Source organism: Bufo gargarizans, chromosome 6 (assembly GCF_014858855.1).
Source record: "Bufo gargarizans isolate SCDJY-AF-19 chromosome 6, ASM1485885v1, whole genome shotgun sequence".
NCBI classification, from domain to species: Eukaryota; Metazoa; Chordata; class Amphibia; order Anura; family Bufonidae; genus Bufo; species Bufo gargarizans.
The window spans coordinates 110,459,076-110,476,049 of NC_058085.1; the positions used below are offsets into that span (position 1 = coordinate 110,459,076).

A 16,974-nucleotide genomic window follows, 5' to 3' on the forward strand; every position below is an offset into this window, starting at 1 on the left:
ACGGACACGGATCACGGACACGGATGACAATCTTGGGTGCATCCGTGATTTTCACGGACCCATTGACTTGAATGGGCCCGTGAACCGTTGGCCGTGAAAAAAATAGGACAGGTCATATTTTTTTCACGGCCTGGAAACACGGGTCACGGGCGCGGTGTAAAAACGGTGCAGAAGCCGAGTTTTCAACGGACCCATTGAAAGTCAATGGAGCCGCAGAAAAACACGTCTAACGGCACAACGGCCACGGGTGCACACAACGGTCGTGTGCATGAGGCCTAAGTGTTTTCTCAAGGAGACATGGAAGTGGTATTGTAACGCTGATAACGGCGTCATCGCCACTGGCCATGTTGGTGGAGTACTCGAAACAGCGCAACAGGGCACACAGGTCTCGCATGGAGGCCCAGTCATTGGTGGTGAAGTGGTGCTGTTCCGCAGTGCGACTCACCCGTGTGTGCTGCAGCTGAAACTCCACTATGGCCTCCTGCTGCTCGCACAGTCTCTCCAGCATGTGCAAGGTGGAGTTCCACCTTTCCACCTGGTGGGCACGTCACATATGAGGCGGTGAGCGGGATGGCCGAAGTTACGCTGTAGAGCAGACAGCCGAGCGGCGGCAGGATGAGAACGCCGGAAGCGTGCACAGACGGCCCGCACTTTACGCAGCAGCTCTGACATGCCGGGGTAGTTGTGAATGAATTTCTGCACCACCAAATTCAGCACATGCGCCAGGCAAGGGATGTGTGTCAAACCGGCTAGTCCGTCAACGCGGCAACGAGATTTCGCCCATTATCGCACACCACCAGGCCGGGCTTGAGGCTCACTGACAGCAAACACTCGTCGGTCTGTTGTTCTATACCCCGCCACAACTCCTGCGCGGTGTGGGGCCAGTCCCCCAAACACATCATTTTTCAGAACGGCCTGCTGACGTTTACCCCCGGCTGTGCTGAAGTTGGTGATAAAGGTCTGTTGCTGACCGGATGAGGAGGTGGTAGAAGAGGAGGAGGAAGCCGAGTAGGAAGAGGAAGCAACAGGAGGCAGTATATCAGAGGGTTTATTCACCCCAGTGAGCACAAAGCCGTATTTCTGGCCTAAATGTAACAGTCAGTTATGCATGTCTAATCCCAGATGTGCACTATATGAAACAGATGTATTTTTTTTCACCCCACTAAACAAAAAGCTGTATTTCTGGCCTAAATGTGACAGTCACACTTATGCACGTCTACTCCCAGATGTGCAGTATATGAAACAGATGTATTTTTTTCACCCCAGTAAGCACAAAGCTGTATTTCTGGCCTAAATGTGACTCTCACTTATGCACGTCTAATCCCAGAGGTCCAGTATATGAAACAGATGTATTTTTTTCACTACAGTAAGCAAAAAGCTGTATTTCTGGCCTAAATGTGACAGTCACTTATGCACGTCTAATCCCAGATGTGCACTATTTAAAAAATATGTATTTTTTTCACCCCAGTAAGCAAAAAGCTGAATTTCTGGACTTGAAGACATGCAGATATCCTGTGCTGGTGCACTATCGTTGCATAAAATGGCTGCCGATTGTGTATTGATATTGACTAACTGAAGTAAAAAAAGTTCCTTATCAGTAGTAGTTGGCTCAGGGCAGGCTTAAAAAAATTGTGCACTGCACCCACAAAACACATTTGCTGTAGATCGCTGAGTAAAGAAGCAGTTCTGAAGCTCCATAAGATTTCTCCCTGATCTCTCCCTCAAAGCAGCTGCAGCCTCTCCCTACACTAATCCGAGCAGAGTGACAGGCGGTGCTACGAGACTCCAGCTTAAATAGAGGCTGGGTCTCATGCTGCAGTTGGCCAATCACAGCCATGCCATTAGTAGGCATGAATGTGATGGCCTTTTGGGGCAAGTGGTATGATGCTTGTTGATTGGCTGCTTTGCAGCCTTTTAAAAAGCGCCATAAAAATCACTTTTACATAAATGTTCGGGTTCGGGTTTACAGTTCGGGTTCGCTCAACTCTACACACTGCCTCTGCTGTGTCCACATTCTGGTCCCTGGATTGTTTTCTTCCATTTTTCCATCACTGCATGGGCATGGTTACATGCTCTGCTGCAGCCAGTGACTGGCTTCAGAGGAGACGTGGCCACAATGTTGGCTTAATGATAGAAACCATTGTGACTATTACAATAGCTATTTCACCATATGTGTGTTTACATGTCTGCCTGTTTCCAGGTGATTTATAAAATGGTTGTCTGTCTCTAGGTGATGTTTTCATGTTGTTAATAAAGTTAACTGTGATGCTGATGCTGCAGGCAGTATTGCCATATATACTGTATTCGTATGTTCCGCATCTCAATAAGCTGCTATTCACCTGTTAAATATCTGAACAGCTAACTGAATGCCAGAGGTCACATGACTAATGCCATCTTTAGACTTATTCAGATGCCCTACAAATGATTTTACAGGACTAAAATGGGCCGTACAATATTTTTTTCTTTAGAGAGGGGATATTGTGGGGATATAATAAGAGTCTGCAAGCAAAATTTTAAATACATGTATATTAGAAAATTGTATAACTGCCTATTCTCTAAACTACGTGATCATTAAAACTGGAAAACCTCTTTAACCCCTTAAGGACACAGGGCGTACCGGTACGCCCTATTTCCCGAGTCCTTAAGGACCAAGGGCGTACCGGTACGTCCTGACTTAAAATCGGCATTCCGGCGCCGCGGGGGTTAATCGGAACGGGATTTCGGCTGAAATCATTCAGCCGGCATCCCGTAACAACGCAGGGGGGGGTCATTTGACCCCCCCGTATCGGCGATCGCAGAAAACCGCAGGTCAATTCAGACCTGCGGTTTTCTGCGTTTCCGGTCCATTCGGGTGTCCGGTGACCCGATGAACCGGAAAAAGACTGCGATCGGTGGCGTAATTATACACCACCAATCGCAGTCCGAGGATTTGAGGAGGCGGTGCTGGCCCTGGTGCTGAACACTGCTGTCCAGGGTGCTGATTGGTGCAGGGGAGAGAGGCGCGAGATTCAAACTTCCTGCGCTCCTCTCTCCCCTCCTCTTCCTGTTCTGCACGAGCACCCGGCAGCATCGTCCAGCACCAGCTCCTGTGTCCCCCTAATCGCCATCCATCACCCTCCTGCACCCATCGCCACCCAGGTAGGTTAGGGTCAGTGAGGGAGAGGCATCGTTAGGCAGGGAAAGAAGGGAAAAGTTAGTTAGGAAAAAAAAAAAAAAAAAAAAACTTTTAACTTTTACACAAAACTTTTTTTGATCAATCTATCAGACCCCAGACCCCCCCCTGCCACTTGCCCCCCCCTACCAGCCCCCCACCACCACCAGCCCCCCCACCCCCTCCACCCATCCCCCCACCACTCCCCCCAACCCCCCCCCCCCACCACCACCACTAGCCCCCTCACCACCACTTTTTTTTCTGCGTTCGCTGACTGGTCGGCACTTTTTAGCGTCCGTCCACTGTTAGCGCATCGCCTGCCCCACCGCTGATCAGCGTTGTACCGCTAATCAGCAACTTTTTTTTTTTCCTAACACTTGCCCTTTTTTCCTTTTTTTAGTACGCGAACACCCGTTGCCCCCACACACACGCACATATAATAAAGTTTTACACACACGCACACCTACACGCACACACACCCATGGCCCGCCGGGTGTTCTCGGCCGAGGAGGCATATGCCCAGATTGCCTCCGACTCCGAGAGCCCCAGTGAGGATGAGGATGACCCCACATTCCTCTTATCATCAGCATCCTCCTCATCATCATCGGATGACGATGAGCCACCAAGGCGGCGGAGACGCCGCCAGGCGGAGCCAGGGGCCGCACATGCTAGGGATCCTGTGGCCCACCCTAGTACGAGCCGCCCTGGGGTTCGTACTGGTTTCCCGGCCCACCAAATAAGTTCACCGGAGACCCCTGCCGATGAACTTAGCTGGTGTCCCCCAGTGGACTTTGAGCCTGAGATTCCGGATTTCGCTGGCAATCCTGGAATCCAGATTCCCACAGTGGGGTTTACTGAAATTGACTATTTTAGTTTTTTTTTCAGTAACCCACTGGTGAATTTGATGGTGGAGCAGACGAATCTGTACGCCCAACAGTTCGTCGCTCAAAACCCAGGCTCAGTTTTGGCTAGACCCGGTGGCTGGACGCCGGTCAGTGCAGCCGAAATGAGGACATTTTGGGGCCTCGTGCTGCATATGGGTCTAGTCCAAAAACCCAGTGTCAGGCAAAACTGGAGTGGGGACGTCCTGTACCAGACCCCACTGTACAGTATGGTCATGACACGCTCCCGGTTTGAGGCCATCCGGAAATGTCTGCATTATTCCGATAATGCAGCATGTCCACCCCGAGGTGATCCTGCCTATGACCGGCTGTATAAGATACGGCCTGTCATCGATCACTTTGGGGCCACATTTCAGCAGGCCTACGTACCTGGAAGGGAGGTCGCGGTTGATGAGTCGCTCATTGCGTTCAAGGGGAGACTCAGTTTCCGCCAATATATTCCCACAAAGCGAGCGAGGTATGGCGTGAAGCTATACAAAATTTGTGAGAGTACCTCAGGGTACACTTACAAATTTCGTGTGTACGAGGGGCGAGATTCCCGTATTCAACCCCCAGAATGTCCCCCCACTCTGGGTGTTAGCGGGAAACTCGTGTGGGACCTTATGTACCCACTGCTGGATAATGGTTACCACTTGTACGTGGATAACTTTTATACCAGCATTCCCTTGTTCAGGTCCCTTGCCGCCAGATCTACGTTCGCTTGTGGGACCGTGCGGAAAAATCAGCGCGGCCTCCCTGCCTACCCCCTCCAGGTACCTATCCCCAGGGGTGAGACCCGTGCACTTACCAGTGGAAACCTGTTGCTGGTCAGGTATAAGGACAAGAGGGATGTCCTTATGCTGTCCACAATCCACGGTAACGGCACCACCCCAGTCCCTGTGCGAGGTACCGCGGCAACGGTCCTCAAGCCCGATTGTATCGTCGACTACAATCGGTATATGGGAGGAGTTGATCTCTCGGATCAAGTCCTCACGCCATATAACGCCATGCGCAAAACCCGGGCATGGTACAAAAAAGTTGCGGTCTACTTGGTGCAGGTTGCCATGTACAACTCTTTTGTACTATCCCGAAGCGCTGGCAGCACAGGGACATTCCTCCAATTCTATGAGGCAGTCCTCAAGGACCTGATCTTTTCGGACCGGGAAAGAGCAGGCCGGAGTACCTCGGGAACTGGAGGCGCCCGGATCGTCCCTGGCCAACACTTTCCAGGTGTGGTCCCCCATACTGGAAAGAAGGGACGAACCCAAAAAAAGTGCAGAGTGTGTCGCAGGAGGGGGATACGGAAGGACACCACCACTCAGTGCGACACGTGCCCCGATCATCCGGGCCTCTGCGTTATCGATTGCTTCAGGGAGTATCACACTTCCATGGAGTACTAAATTTTTATAATCCCCAACAGTTCACTAGAGAACATAAAACACTATGGCTCTCAGACTTTGGAGACACGAAAACTATTTTTCTTTCCCCCAAAAATATTAGTTTTAGTGCAGGCATCCTCAAACTGCGGCCCTCCAGATGTTGTAAAACTATAACTCCCAGCATGCCCAGACAACCTACAGCCATCAGCAGGGCATGGTGGGAATTGTAGTTTTACAACATCTGGAGGGCCGCAGTTTTAGGATGCCTGCTTAGTGTCTCCAAAGTCTGAGAGCCATACATATTGGGCATCGTCGCGTGCGTAAAAGTCGTCGCTATAAAAATAACTTTTGACCAAACGCCTCGGATGAACGGTGTTAAAAATATAAAATAAAAACGGTGCCAAAACACCTATTTTTGGGCAAAATTTCAATTTAAATCCATTTTGCCGGTAATAAAGCAAGGGTTAACAGCCAAACAAAACTAAATATTTATTGCCCCGATTCTGTCGTTTGCAGAAACACCCCATATGTGGTCGTAAATGGCTATATAGCCGCACGGCAGGGCATAGAACGAAGGGAACGCCATACGGTTTCTGGAAGGCAGATTTTGATGGACAGTTTTTTTTTTGACACCATGTCCCATTAGAAGCCCCCCCTGATGTAGCCCAGACTAGAAACTCCAAAAAAGTGACCCCATCTAAGAAACTACACCCCTCAAGGTATTCAAAAGTTACTTTACAAACTATGTTAACCCTTTAGGTGTTCCACAAAACTAAATAGCGAATGTAGAAACAATTTTAGATTTTAATTTTTTTGTTACATTGCCTCAAAAAAGAGTAATATAGAGCAACCAAATATCAAATTTACCCCAAAAATAGTCCCAAAACAACAACCACCTTATCCCGTAGTTTCCTAGATGGGGTCACTTTTATGGAGTTTCTACTCTAGGGGTGCATCAGGGGGCTTGAAAGGGTACATGGTGTAAATAAACCAGTCCAGCAAAATCTGCCTTCCAAAAACCATATGGCGTTCCCCTTCTTCTATGTCCTGCCGTTTAGCCAAATAGTAGTTTACCACCACATATGGGGTGTTTCTGCAAACTACAGAATCAGGGCAACCCATTTTGAGTGTTGTTTGGCAGTTAACCCTTGTTTTACTCCTAGAAAAAATTGATTATATTGGATAATTTTCCAAAAAATTGAAATTTCATAATTGTTTCTCCATCTGCCATTAACTCTTGTGGAACACCTAAAGGGTTAACAAAGTTTGTAAACCCAGTTTTGAATACCTTGAGGGGTGTACTTTCTTAGATGGAGTCACTTTTTTGAAATTTCTATTCTAGGGGTGCAACAGGGGGCTTCAAATGGGACATGGTATAAACAAAACCAGTCCTGCAAAATCTGCCTTCCAAAACCCATATGGTGTTCCCCTCCTTCTATGTGCTACCGTTCGGCCAAACAGTAGTTTACGACCACATATGGGGTGTTTTTGCAAACTACAGAATCAGGGCAACCCATTTTGAGTGTTGTTTGGCAGTTAACCCTTGTTTTACTCCTAGAAAAAATTTATTATATTGGAAAATTTTCCAAAAAATTGAAATTTCATAATTGTTTCTCCATCTGCCATTAACTCTTGTGGAACACCTAAAGGGTTAACAAAGTTTGTAAACCCAGTTTTGAATACCTTGAGGGGTGTACTTTCTTAGATGGAGTCACTTTTTTGAAATTTCTATTCTAGGGGTGCAACAGGGGGCTTCAAATGGGACATGGTATAAACAAAACCAGTCCTGCAAAATCTGCCTTCCAAAACCCATATGGTGTTCGCCTCCTTCTATGTGCTACCGTTCGGCCAAACAGTAGTTTACGACCACATATGGGGTGTTTTTGCAAACTACAGAATCAGGGCAACCCATTTTGAGTGTTGTTTGGCAGTTAACCCTTGTTTTACTCCTAGAAAAAATTGATTATATTGGAAAATTTTCCAAAAAATTGAAATTTCATAATTGTTTCTCCATCTGCCATTAACTTTTGTGGAACACCTAAAGGGTTAACAAAGTTTGTAAACCCAGTTTTGAATACCTTGAGGGGTGTACTTTCTTAGATGGAGTCACTTTTTTGAAATTTCTATTCTAGGGGTGCAACAGGGGGCTTCAAATGGGACATGGTATAAACAAAACCAGTCCTGCAAAATCTGCCTTCCAAAACCCATATGGTGTTCCCCTCCTTCTATGTGCTACCGTTCGGCCAAACAGTAGTTTACGACCACATATGGGGTGTTTTTGCAAACTACAGAATCAGGGCAACCCATTTTGAGTGTTGTTTGGCAGTTAACCCTTATTTTACTCCTGGAAAAAATTTATTATATTGGAAAATTTTCCAAAAAATAGAAATTTCAAAATTGTTTCTCCATCTGCCATTAACTCTTCAGGAACACCTAAAGGGTTAATAAAGTTTGAAAAAACAGTTTTGAATACCTTTAGGGGTGTAGTTTCTAGAATGGGGTCATTTTTGGGAGGTTTCTATTATCTAAGCCTCACAATATGACTTCAAACCTGAACTGGTCCATAAAAAGTGGGATTTTGAAGATTTCTCAAAAATTTCAAAATTTGCTTCTAAACTTCTAAGCCTTGTAACATCCCCAAAAAATAAAATATCATTCCCAAAATGCTACAAACATGAAGTAGACATATGGGGAATGTAAAGTCATCACAATTTTTGGGGGTATTACTATGTATTACAGAAGTAGAGAAACTGAAACTTTGAAATTTGCTAATTTTTCAAAATTTTTGGTAAAAAATGTATTTTTTTATGCAAAAAAAATAACTTTTTTGACCCAATTTTAGCAGTGTCATGAAGTACAATATGTGACGAAAAAACAATCTCAGAACGGCCTGGGTAAGTCAAAGCGTTTGAAAGTTATGAGCACTTAAAGTGACACTGGTCAGATTTGCAAAAAATGGCCCGGTCCTTAAGGTGAAAATGAGCCCGGTCCTTAAGGGGTTAAGGAAGTGATGAGATGAACCAGTCTGTGTCTTGAGCAATCTTGTAGATGGCAAGTTCCAAATGTGTATGTTTTTCTTCTCAATCTGGCAGGTACATCTGGTCCATCAGCACTACAGCAAGGAGTTTCAGCCATATCTCGAAGACAGGTTCAAAATTATTCCCATAAGTGGAGAATCAGAGACAAGGAGCTTTTTTGCAAATTTTACGAAAAAATCTGACATAGTTATTTGCACTGCGCAAATCCTGCACAATGCACTCAAGAGTGACAGTGAAGAAATGCATGTGGAGTTGACAGGTGAGGTCTTCTTCTTATAAAATCTTATAGAAAAGAGCCATTGTTACATCTCAGTAAAGTAGCCAACTTATTGATCCAGTGATTGATCCTTTGACCAGCTGTTGGTAGCTGCAAAACCATGATATTTTTATTTACCTTCGTTGCTGGACTTCAGTATGGAGAGCAATGTGTAATAGGCAGTCAATGGTGAATTAGAAGATGCTCTTATCCAGGTTCAGTGGCTCATAGCAGTGGGTGTGGATCCACTGTTACAACCAACCGGTTTGATTCAGGGCAACTTATAAGGGTGTTATCCTGCTAGTACTTCAGTATTTACGTTAAACCCTATACAGGTCTCTGCCTCTTGAAATAGTCCTGGGGTGGTTGATGGCTGACCCACTGGATCAGAGATACCGGTGCGAAGCAGCAAGAGGACAGGCATTAGGCACAGTCAGGAGATGGCAAAGGGCAGGGCAGGCAGCATACAAGCGAATTTGTGAGACAAGTCTGAGGTCAGGGCAGGCAGCTAGAATTTGGATGTGTGCTGGTTCTTTAATAGCGAGCACACATGCCCTATAGAGTTGGCCTAACAGGATGCATAGGCCACAGGGAAGAGCGGGGCAGCAGCAGGCATGGACCACCAGCACAACAGTAATGGCAAAAAAGAGCGGTCCAGCACTCAATGGGAGAGAGTTATCAAAACTGGTGTAAAGGAAAATTGATTTAGTTGCCCATAGCAACCAGCCAGATTCCACCTTTCATTTTAATATCTCTTATATGATTGGTTGCTGTGGGCAGCTAAGCCAGTTTTCTTTTACACCAGTTTCTATGAATCTCTCCCAATGAGTTCATAAAACATCTTCTTTATTAAAACCTATACTGGAAGCTGACCACTTTTGAATCGCTCCTTAATTTTAGCATGCACACAATTGTATGATAAAAGAGTTGTTTCACAAAAAATATTCTACATTTTTCAAACTAGCATCTGGATCGGAATACTTTTGTAATTGCAAGTAATTAAAAATTGACACAGCCCCTGGGTTATTCAATAAAACTGTATAGCGCCACCTGCTGTTTGTTCTTTTCCTTATTTCCACCTCTCTAAGGTGGTCGCACACGCTCAATATTTTCAACTGTCACCAGCCATATCAGCTACAGGGAAAGAGCTACAGCAGAAAGGACTCACCCCTAAGCTGCCAGCTTGATATAAATCTAGCAGAACAATTGGAGCAATGGATGGGGAGATCTCTGGATCCATGTGAGGTACAGGGCTGGTTCTCGCTTTGTTAGAAAGAGACCATTATGTACTATATGATGTATGATTTTCGTTTTTTACATCAGTCACGGCATAAACCCTTTAAGCACTCCAGCTGTCTAAAAAATGGTCCGTTTTCTGATTTGGTTTATGGTATTTTGTTACAAAGAAGATGTTTAATGGACATCATGATTGTAGCAGGATGTGAGCCAGGTCTATCAATGAAACAGTCCTACTCAATTTGTCCATGTTTCCTTTAGAACAATATTTGTTTTATTCTACAGATTTTAGTCTAATAATCATAGACGAGTGCCACCATACCCAAAAAGATGCCGTTTATAACCTGCTGATGGAGGTATACCTTGAGAAAAAGTTCACTGGACACAGGAATCTTCCACAAATTTTGGGACTGACAGCTTCCCCAGGGACAGGTGGAGCTAGCACCTTTGAAAATGCCGTAGACCACATTTTAAAGGTGCGAATAATTATACTGTGTGTGTTGAAATGTAGCCTTACAACTTGATTCTGTATCTAAAATGCTTGTATATTTTTTTTCAGATTTGTGCAAATCTTGACACATGGAAGATAATGTCACCCCAGACTTCCATCGAGGACCTTGAAGCCAAGGCTAAGCAGCCTGTTAAACAATATGACTTGGTCCCAGAAAGGGACGAGGTAATAAATTATCAGTATAATACTATTACCTGTGCCGTCTCAAAGCTGTTGTCTAACTTTAGAAAATAATTTGGTCTCCTTATTTTCCATAAACAGCACAAGTCTTGATAGCCTTTCTAGTTTTTGTACTATCCTAAAATGTATGACCATGACTCATTTTGGTTGGAGCGGCAATCAAACCCGTTCCAGTCGTTAAAGGTATTGTACCAGGGTGGGATGTGACTTTAAAGAGGACCTGTCACCAGTGGCGTAACTAGAGTTCTAACTTTGAATTGGGCCCCTACCTCCCTCCCAGTAAATTTTTTGCCCACTCTGTATACATTCCATTTTTTGCCCACTCTGTATACATTCCATTTTTTGCCCCCTCTGTATATATTCCATTTTGCCCCCTCTGTATATATTCCATTTTGCCCCCTCTGTATATATTCCATTTTGCCCCCTTTGTATATATTCCATTTTTAGCCCCCTCTGTATATATTCCATTTTTAGCCCCCTCTGTATATATTCAATTTTTGGCCCCCTCTGTATATATTCAATTTTTGGCCCCCTCTGTATATATTCAATTTTTGGCCCCCTCTGTATATATTCAATTTTTGGCCCCCTCTGTATATATTCAATTTTTGGCCCCCTCTGTATATATTCAATTTTTGGCCCCCTCTGTATGTATTCTATTTTTGGCCCCCCTGTATATATTCCATTTTTGGCCCCCCTGTATATATTCCATATTTGGCCCCCTGTATATATTCCATTTTTGGCCCCCCTGTATATATTCCATTTTTGGCCCCCCTGTATATATTCCATTTTTGGCCCCCCTGTATATATTCCATTTTTGGCCCCCCTGTATATATTCCATTTTTGCCCCCCTGTATATTCCATTTTGGCCCCCTCTGTATATATTCCATTTTGGCCCCCCTCTGTATATATTCCATTTTCGGCCCCCTCTGTATATATTCCATTTTCGGCCCCCTCTGTATATATTGCATTTTCGGCCCCCTCTGTATATATTCCATTTTTGGCCCCCTCTGTATATATTCCATTTTTGGCCCCCTCTGTATATATTCCATTTTTGGCCCCCTCTGTATATATTCCATTTTTGGCCCCCTCTGTATATATTCCATTTTTGGCCCCCTCTGTATATATTCCATTTTTGGCCCCCTCTGTATATATTCCATTTTTGGCCCCCTCTGTATATATTCCATTTTTGGCCCCCTCTGTATATATTCCATTTCGCCCCATCTGTATATATTCCATTTCCCCCCCTCTGTATATATTCCATTTTTCTCCCTCTGTATATATTCCATTTTTCTCCCCTCTATGTATATTCTATTTTGCTCCCTCTGTATATATTTCATTTTTTGCCCCCACAGAATATACAGTTGTGTTCAAAATAATAGCAGTGTGTTTAAAAAAGTGAATAAAGCTCAAAATCCTTCTAATAGCTTCTATTTCTATACACACAAATGCATTGGGAACACTACACATTCTATTCCAAATCAAAACATGAAGAAAAATATATCAAATGTTTGTTCCTCTAAAAAAAAATTGGGAAGAAAAGTGAATATTAGACTGTTTAAAAAAATTGCAGTGTTTTTATTCTTCTTTACAAACTCAAGCATTAACTATATAAACAGAAAAATGTTTGAAGATTTTGCTTTCCTTTGAATCACTTCACTAATATTTAGTTGTATAACCACTGTTTCTGAGAACTGCTGTACATCTGTGTTGCATGGAGTCAACCAACTTCTGGCCCCTGTGATCAGGTATTAAAGCCCAGGATGATTGGACAACATTGCACTGTTCTTCTCTATTTTTGATGTCACCCCACAAGTTTTCTATTGGATTAAGATTCGGGGATTGGGCTGACCACTCCATAACGTCAATCTTGTTGGGCTGGAACCAAGATGTTGCACGTTTACTGGTGTGTTTGGGGTCGTTGTCTTGTTGGAACACCCATTTCAAGGGCATTTCCTCTTCAGCATAAGGCAGCATGACCTCTTCAAGTATTCTGATGTATTCAAACTGATCCATGATCCCTGGTATGTGATACCGTAAATAGGCCCAACACCGTAGTATGAGAACATCCACATATCATGATGCTTTTGCACCACCATGCTTCACTGTCCTCACAGTGTACTGTGGCTGGAATTCAGTGTTTGGGGGTCATCTGACAAACTGTCTCCGGCCACTAGACCCAAAAAGAACAATCTTACATTCATCAGTCCACAAAATGTCTCTTTAGGCCAGTCAATGTGCTCTTTGGCAAATTGTAACCTCTTCAGCGCGTCTTTTTTTTAACAGTGGGCCCGTCACGGCCACGGTTATGCATGTGTGTGTGTGCACTAGGACTCTTCCCTTCACTGTGGCTGCCCGTGGCAACGTTTGGTTGGATGTGTACATGTGGTGGCAGTGTCCCGGCCTTCGGGCTGACTCCCAGGACATGGTTGCCACCCATGTCGTTGCCTGCGGCAACAGCCACAGTGTGATCTTGGTTTGGACACTTCCCCTTTAAGTGGTGTTTTCCCTTCCCTGGTGTTGGAAGGGTTAACTCCCTTTCTGTGTGTGTGAGACACTGGATGTGTCTGTGTGGGTGTGGCCTCTTAGGCCTATATAGCCTCAGTGTTTGGCATGTGTCAGTGGGTTGCTTCAGCCATGCTTAGCTGGAGCAGCCTCCTGTGTATATCATCTGCCAGTGGGGGCCACCCTTGTGGTCATACTTTCACGGCTGAGGATGGGGAAAACCCTCAGCCGTGCGATGCCAGAAGCTGTTAGGCTGCTCGGCCAGGACGACAGGATTAGGGAGCAGGTGACCTCCTAAAGCGTCCCTAACCTGACCCTAACTCCTAGCTGCATGGGCCGACCTTAAAGGTAGGAGGGCCCATGCTCAGGAACCTCGGATCCCTAACTCGCCCTCCGACCGGTCCCTGAACTAGGAGTCAAGGTAAGACGGCCTGTTCCTTCTGGACAAGGAGGAACAGGGGTCTCACTGGCCAAGCTACAAGGAATGGGGAAACACATACAACATACAGATATGACAGGGGAACAACTAGTTCCACACGTACCTGTCACAGCCACGCTGACTGGAATCCATGCATGCACTACTAATGTCCACAGAACAACTAGAGGACACAGCACACATAACACACAGGTAACCAGGACATCCGTAGTTGCAAATAAACAGAGACAAAGGAAGACATCAACTGAACATCAAGACATAAGCTTCACAGATAAACCTATGACCACAAGGGTGGCCCCCACTGGCAGATGATATACACAGGAGGCTGCTCCAGCTAAGCATGGCTGAAGCAACCCACTGACACATGCCAAACACTGAGGCTATATAGACCTAAGAGGCCACACCCACACAGACACACCCAGTGTCTCACACACACAGAAAGGGAGTTAACCCTTCCAACACCAGGGAAGGGAAAACACCACTTAAAGGGGAAGTGTCCAAACCAAGATCACACTGTGGCTGTTGCCGCAGGCAACGACATGGGTGGCAACCATGTCCTGGGAGTCAGCCTGAAGGCCGGGACACTGCCACCACATGTACACATCCAACCAAACGTTGCCACGGGCAGCCACAGTGAAGGGAAGAGTCCTAGTGCACACACAACACAAAACGCAGTGCACACCAGACAAACAAACACAACACCCAACATGAAGATTGTTAGGTGCACTGCGAGTTGAGGAGTCACGACCATAACCGTGGCCGTGACAGGGACTTTGCGGGGGCTTCTTTCAGATAGCTTGGCTTCACATAGACGTCTTCTAATTGTAACAATACTCACAGGTAACTTTAGACCTTCTTTGATCTTCTTGGAGCTGATGGTTTGCTGAGTCCTTGCCATTTTGGCCATTTTGGTAGATTTTTGCTTTCTTCCACATCTTTCAGGTTTTGGTTGCCATTTTAAAGCATTTGCAATCATTATAGCTGAGCAGCCTATCAGTTTCTGCACTTCTTTATCTGTTTTCCCCTCTCCAATCAACTTTTTAATCACAGTACACTGTTCTTCTGAACAATGTCTGGAACAACCCATTTTACTCAGAATTTCACAGAGAAATGCACTGTAACCAGCATGCACAACATTTGCTGCCTTCCTTCCTTAAATAAGGGCAATAATTGCCACCTGTTTTTCAAAGAATGAATGCCCTCACTCATTGAACTCCACACTGCTATTATTTTGAACATGCCCCTTTCAATTATGATTCAATTACACAGAATCAGCAGCATGCATGGCATGACTGTTCGATTTCTATTACTCTACTACACCAGCTAGTAAATTATTTGCCATGTAGAAATATTATTTCTACCAAAAACAGTGATTTATCAGGTCAGTGATGTCTGACTGCTATTATTTTGAACACACCTTCTATATCCATTTTGCCCCCTATATATTCCATTTTGTACCCTCTGTATATATTTCATGATTTTGCCCCCGGGCCCCTCAGTATTAAGGATTTGCTGCCAGTGCCCCGCCCTCATATGGCTGGCCCCGGCCCCCCCTTTCTGGATTCAGGCGGTGAGTAGTCGACCATTAAGTTTAGTCAATTGTGTTATGCCACTGTGAAGCACTGCCGCCACTGCCAGGTGAGTATAAATCCGGTGTGCACACATTGCACATACAAAAAAAATAGTTACCTACTTCAGTTCGGTGAGGTGATGATGATGCGGTTATCCCATTAACCCGCGTCATCCCGTGAGACCCGGTGCTGAGGTCACGGGTCTCGCGGGATCATCACAGCACGAAGTGTCTGATGGCGCAGCATCGGAGAGGGTATGGGTGGGGGTGTGTTAGGTAACTGACTTTGGTTACTACTATAGTACGCAGCACTGCGCAGGTAGCACCGTGGGCCAGACACAGAGAGGCACCGACTGGCTGTAGCCCCCCCCCCCCCCATCGTTACGCTCCTGCCTGTCACCAAAAAATGCAAGGCAATTTGAAAGCACCATGTTATAGAGCAGGAGAAGCTGGTCAGACGGATATATACAGGGAGTGCAGAATTATTAGGCAAGTTGTATTTTTGAGGATTAATTTTATTATTGAACAACAACCATGTTCTCAATGAACCCAAAAAACTCATTAATATCAAAGCTGAATATTTTTGGAAGTAGTTTTTAGTTTGTTTTTAGTTTTAGCTATTTTAGGGGGATATCTGTGTGTGCAGGTGACTATTACTGTGCATAATTATTAGGCAACTTAACAAAAAACAAATATATACCCATTTCAATTATTTATTTTTACCAGTGAAACCAATATAACATCTCAACATTCACAAATATACATTTCTGACATTTAAAAACAAAACAAAAGCAAATCAGTGACCAATATAGCCACCTTTCTTTGCAAGGACACTCAAAAGCCTGCCATCCATGGATTCTGTCAGTGTTTTGATCTGCTCACCATCAACATTGCGTGCAGCAGCAACCACAGCCTCCCAGACACTGTTCAGAGAGGTGTACTGTTTTCCCTCCTTGTAAATCTCACATTTGATGATGGACCACAGGTTCTCAATGGGGTTCAGATCAGGTGAACAAGGAGGCCATGTCATTACATTTTCTTCTTTTATACCCTTTCTTGCCAGCCACGCGGTGGAGTACTTGGACGCGTGTGATGGAGCATTGTCCTGCATGAAAATCATGTTTTTCTTGAAGGATGCAGACTTCTTCCTGTACCACTGCTTGAAGAAGGTGTCTTCCAGAAACTGGCAGTAGGACTGGGAGTTGAGCTTGACTCCATCCTCAACCCGAAAAGGCCCCACAAGCTCATCTTTGATGATACCAGCCCAAACCAGTACTCCACCTCCACCTTGCTGGCGTCTGAGTCGGACTGGAGCTCTCTGCCCTTTACCAATCCAGCCACGGGCCCATCCATCTGGCCCATCAAGACTCACTCTCATTTCATCAGTCCATAAAACCTTAGAAAAATCAGTCTTGAGATATTTCTTGGCCCAGTCTTGACGTTTCAGCTTGTGTGTCTTGTTCAGTGGTGGTCGTCTTTCAGCCTTTCTTACCTTGGCCATGTCTCTGAGTATTGCACACCTTGTGCTTTTGGGCACTCCAGTGATGTTGCAGCTCTGAAATATGGCCAAACTGGTGGCAAGTGGCATCTTGGCAGCTGCACGCTTGACTTTTCTCAGTTCATGGGCAGTTATTTTGCGCCTTGGGTTTTCCACACGCTTCTTGCGACCCTGTTGACTATTTTGAATGAAACGCTTGATTGTTCGATGATCACGCTTCAGAAGCTTTGCAATTTTAAGAGTGCTGCATCCCTCTGCAAGATATCTCACTATTTTTGACTTTTCTGAGCCTGTCAAGTCCTTCTTTTGACCCATTTTGCCAAAGGAAAGGAAGTT

At 45.0% G+C, this 16,974-nt stretch overlaps 1 protein-coding gene across 1 annotated transcript in view; it reads left to right on the forward strand.

Annotated features, from left to right (window-relative positions):
* LOC122940892 (probable ATP-dependent RNA helicase DHX58) overlaps positions 1-16,974 on the forward strand; it is a 39,219-nt gene that overhangs the window by 10,405 nt on the left and 11,840 nt on the right. Inside the window, exons 3-5 of the mRNA XM_044297784.1 lie at positions 8,504-8,708; positions 10,227-10,417; positions 10,501-10,617. Of these exons, the coding sequence (XP_044153719.1) occupies positions 8,504-8,708; positions 10,227-10,417; positions 10,501-10,617 (513 nt within the window). The remainder of the gene's footprint in view (positions 1-8,503; positions 8,709-10,226; positions 10,418-10,500; positions 10,618-16,974) is intronic.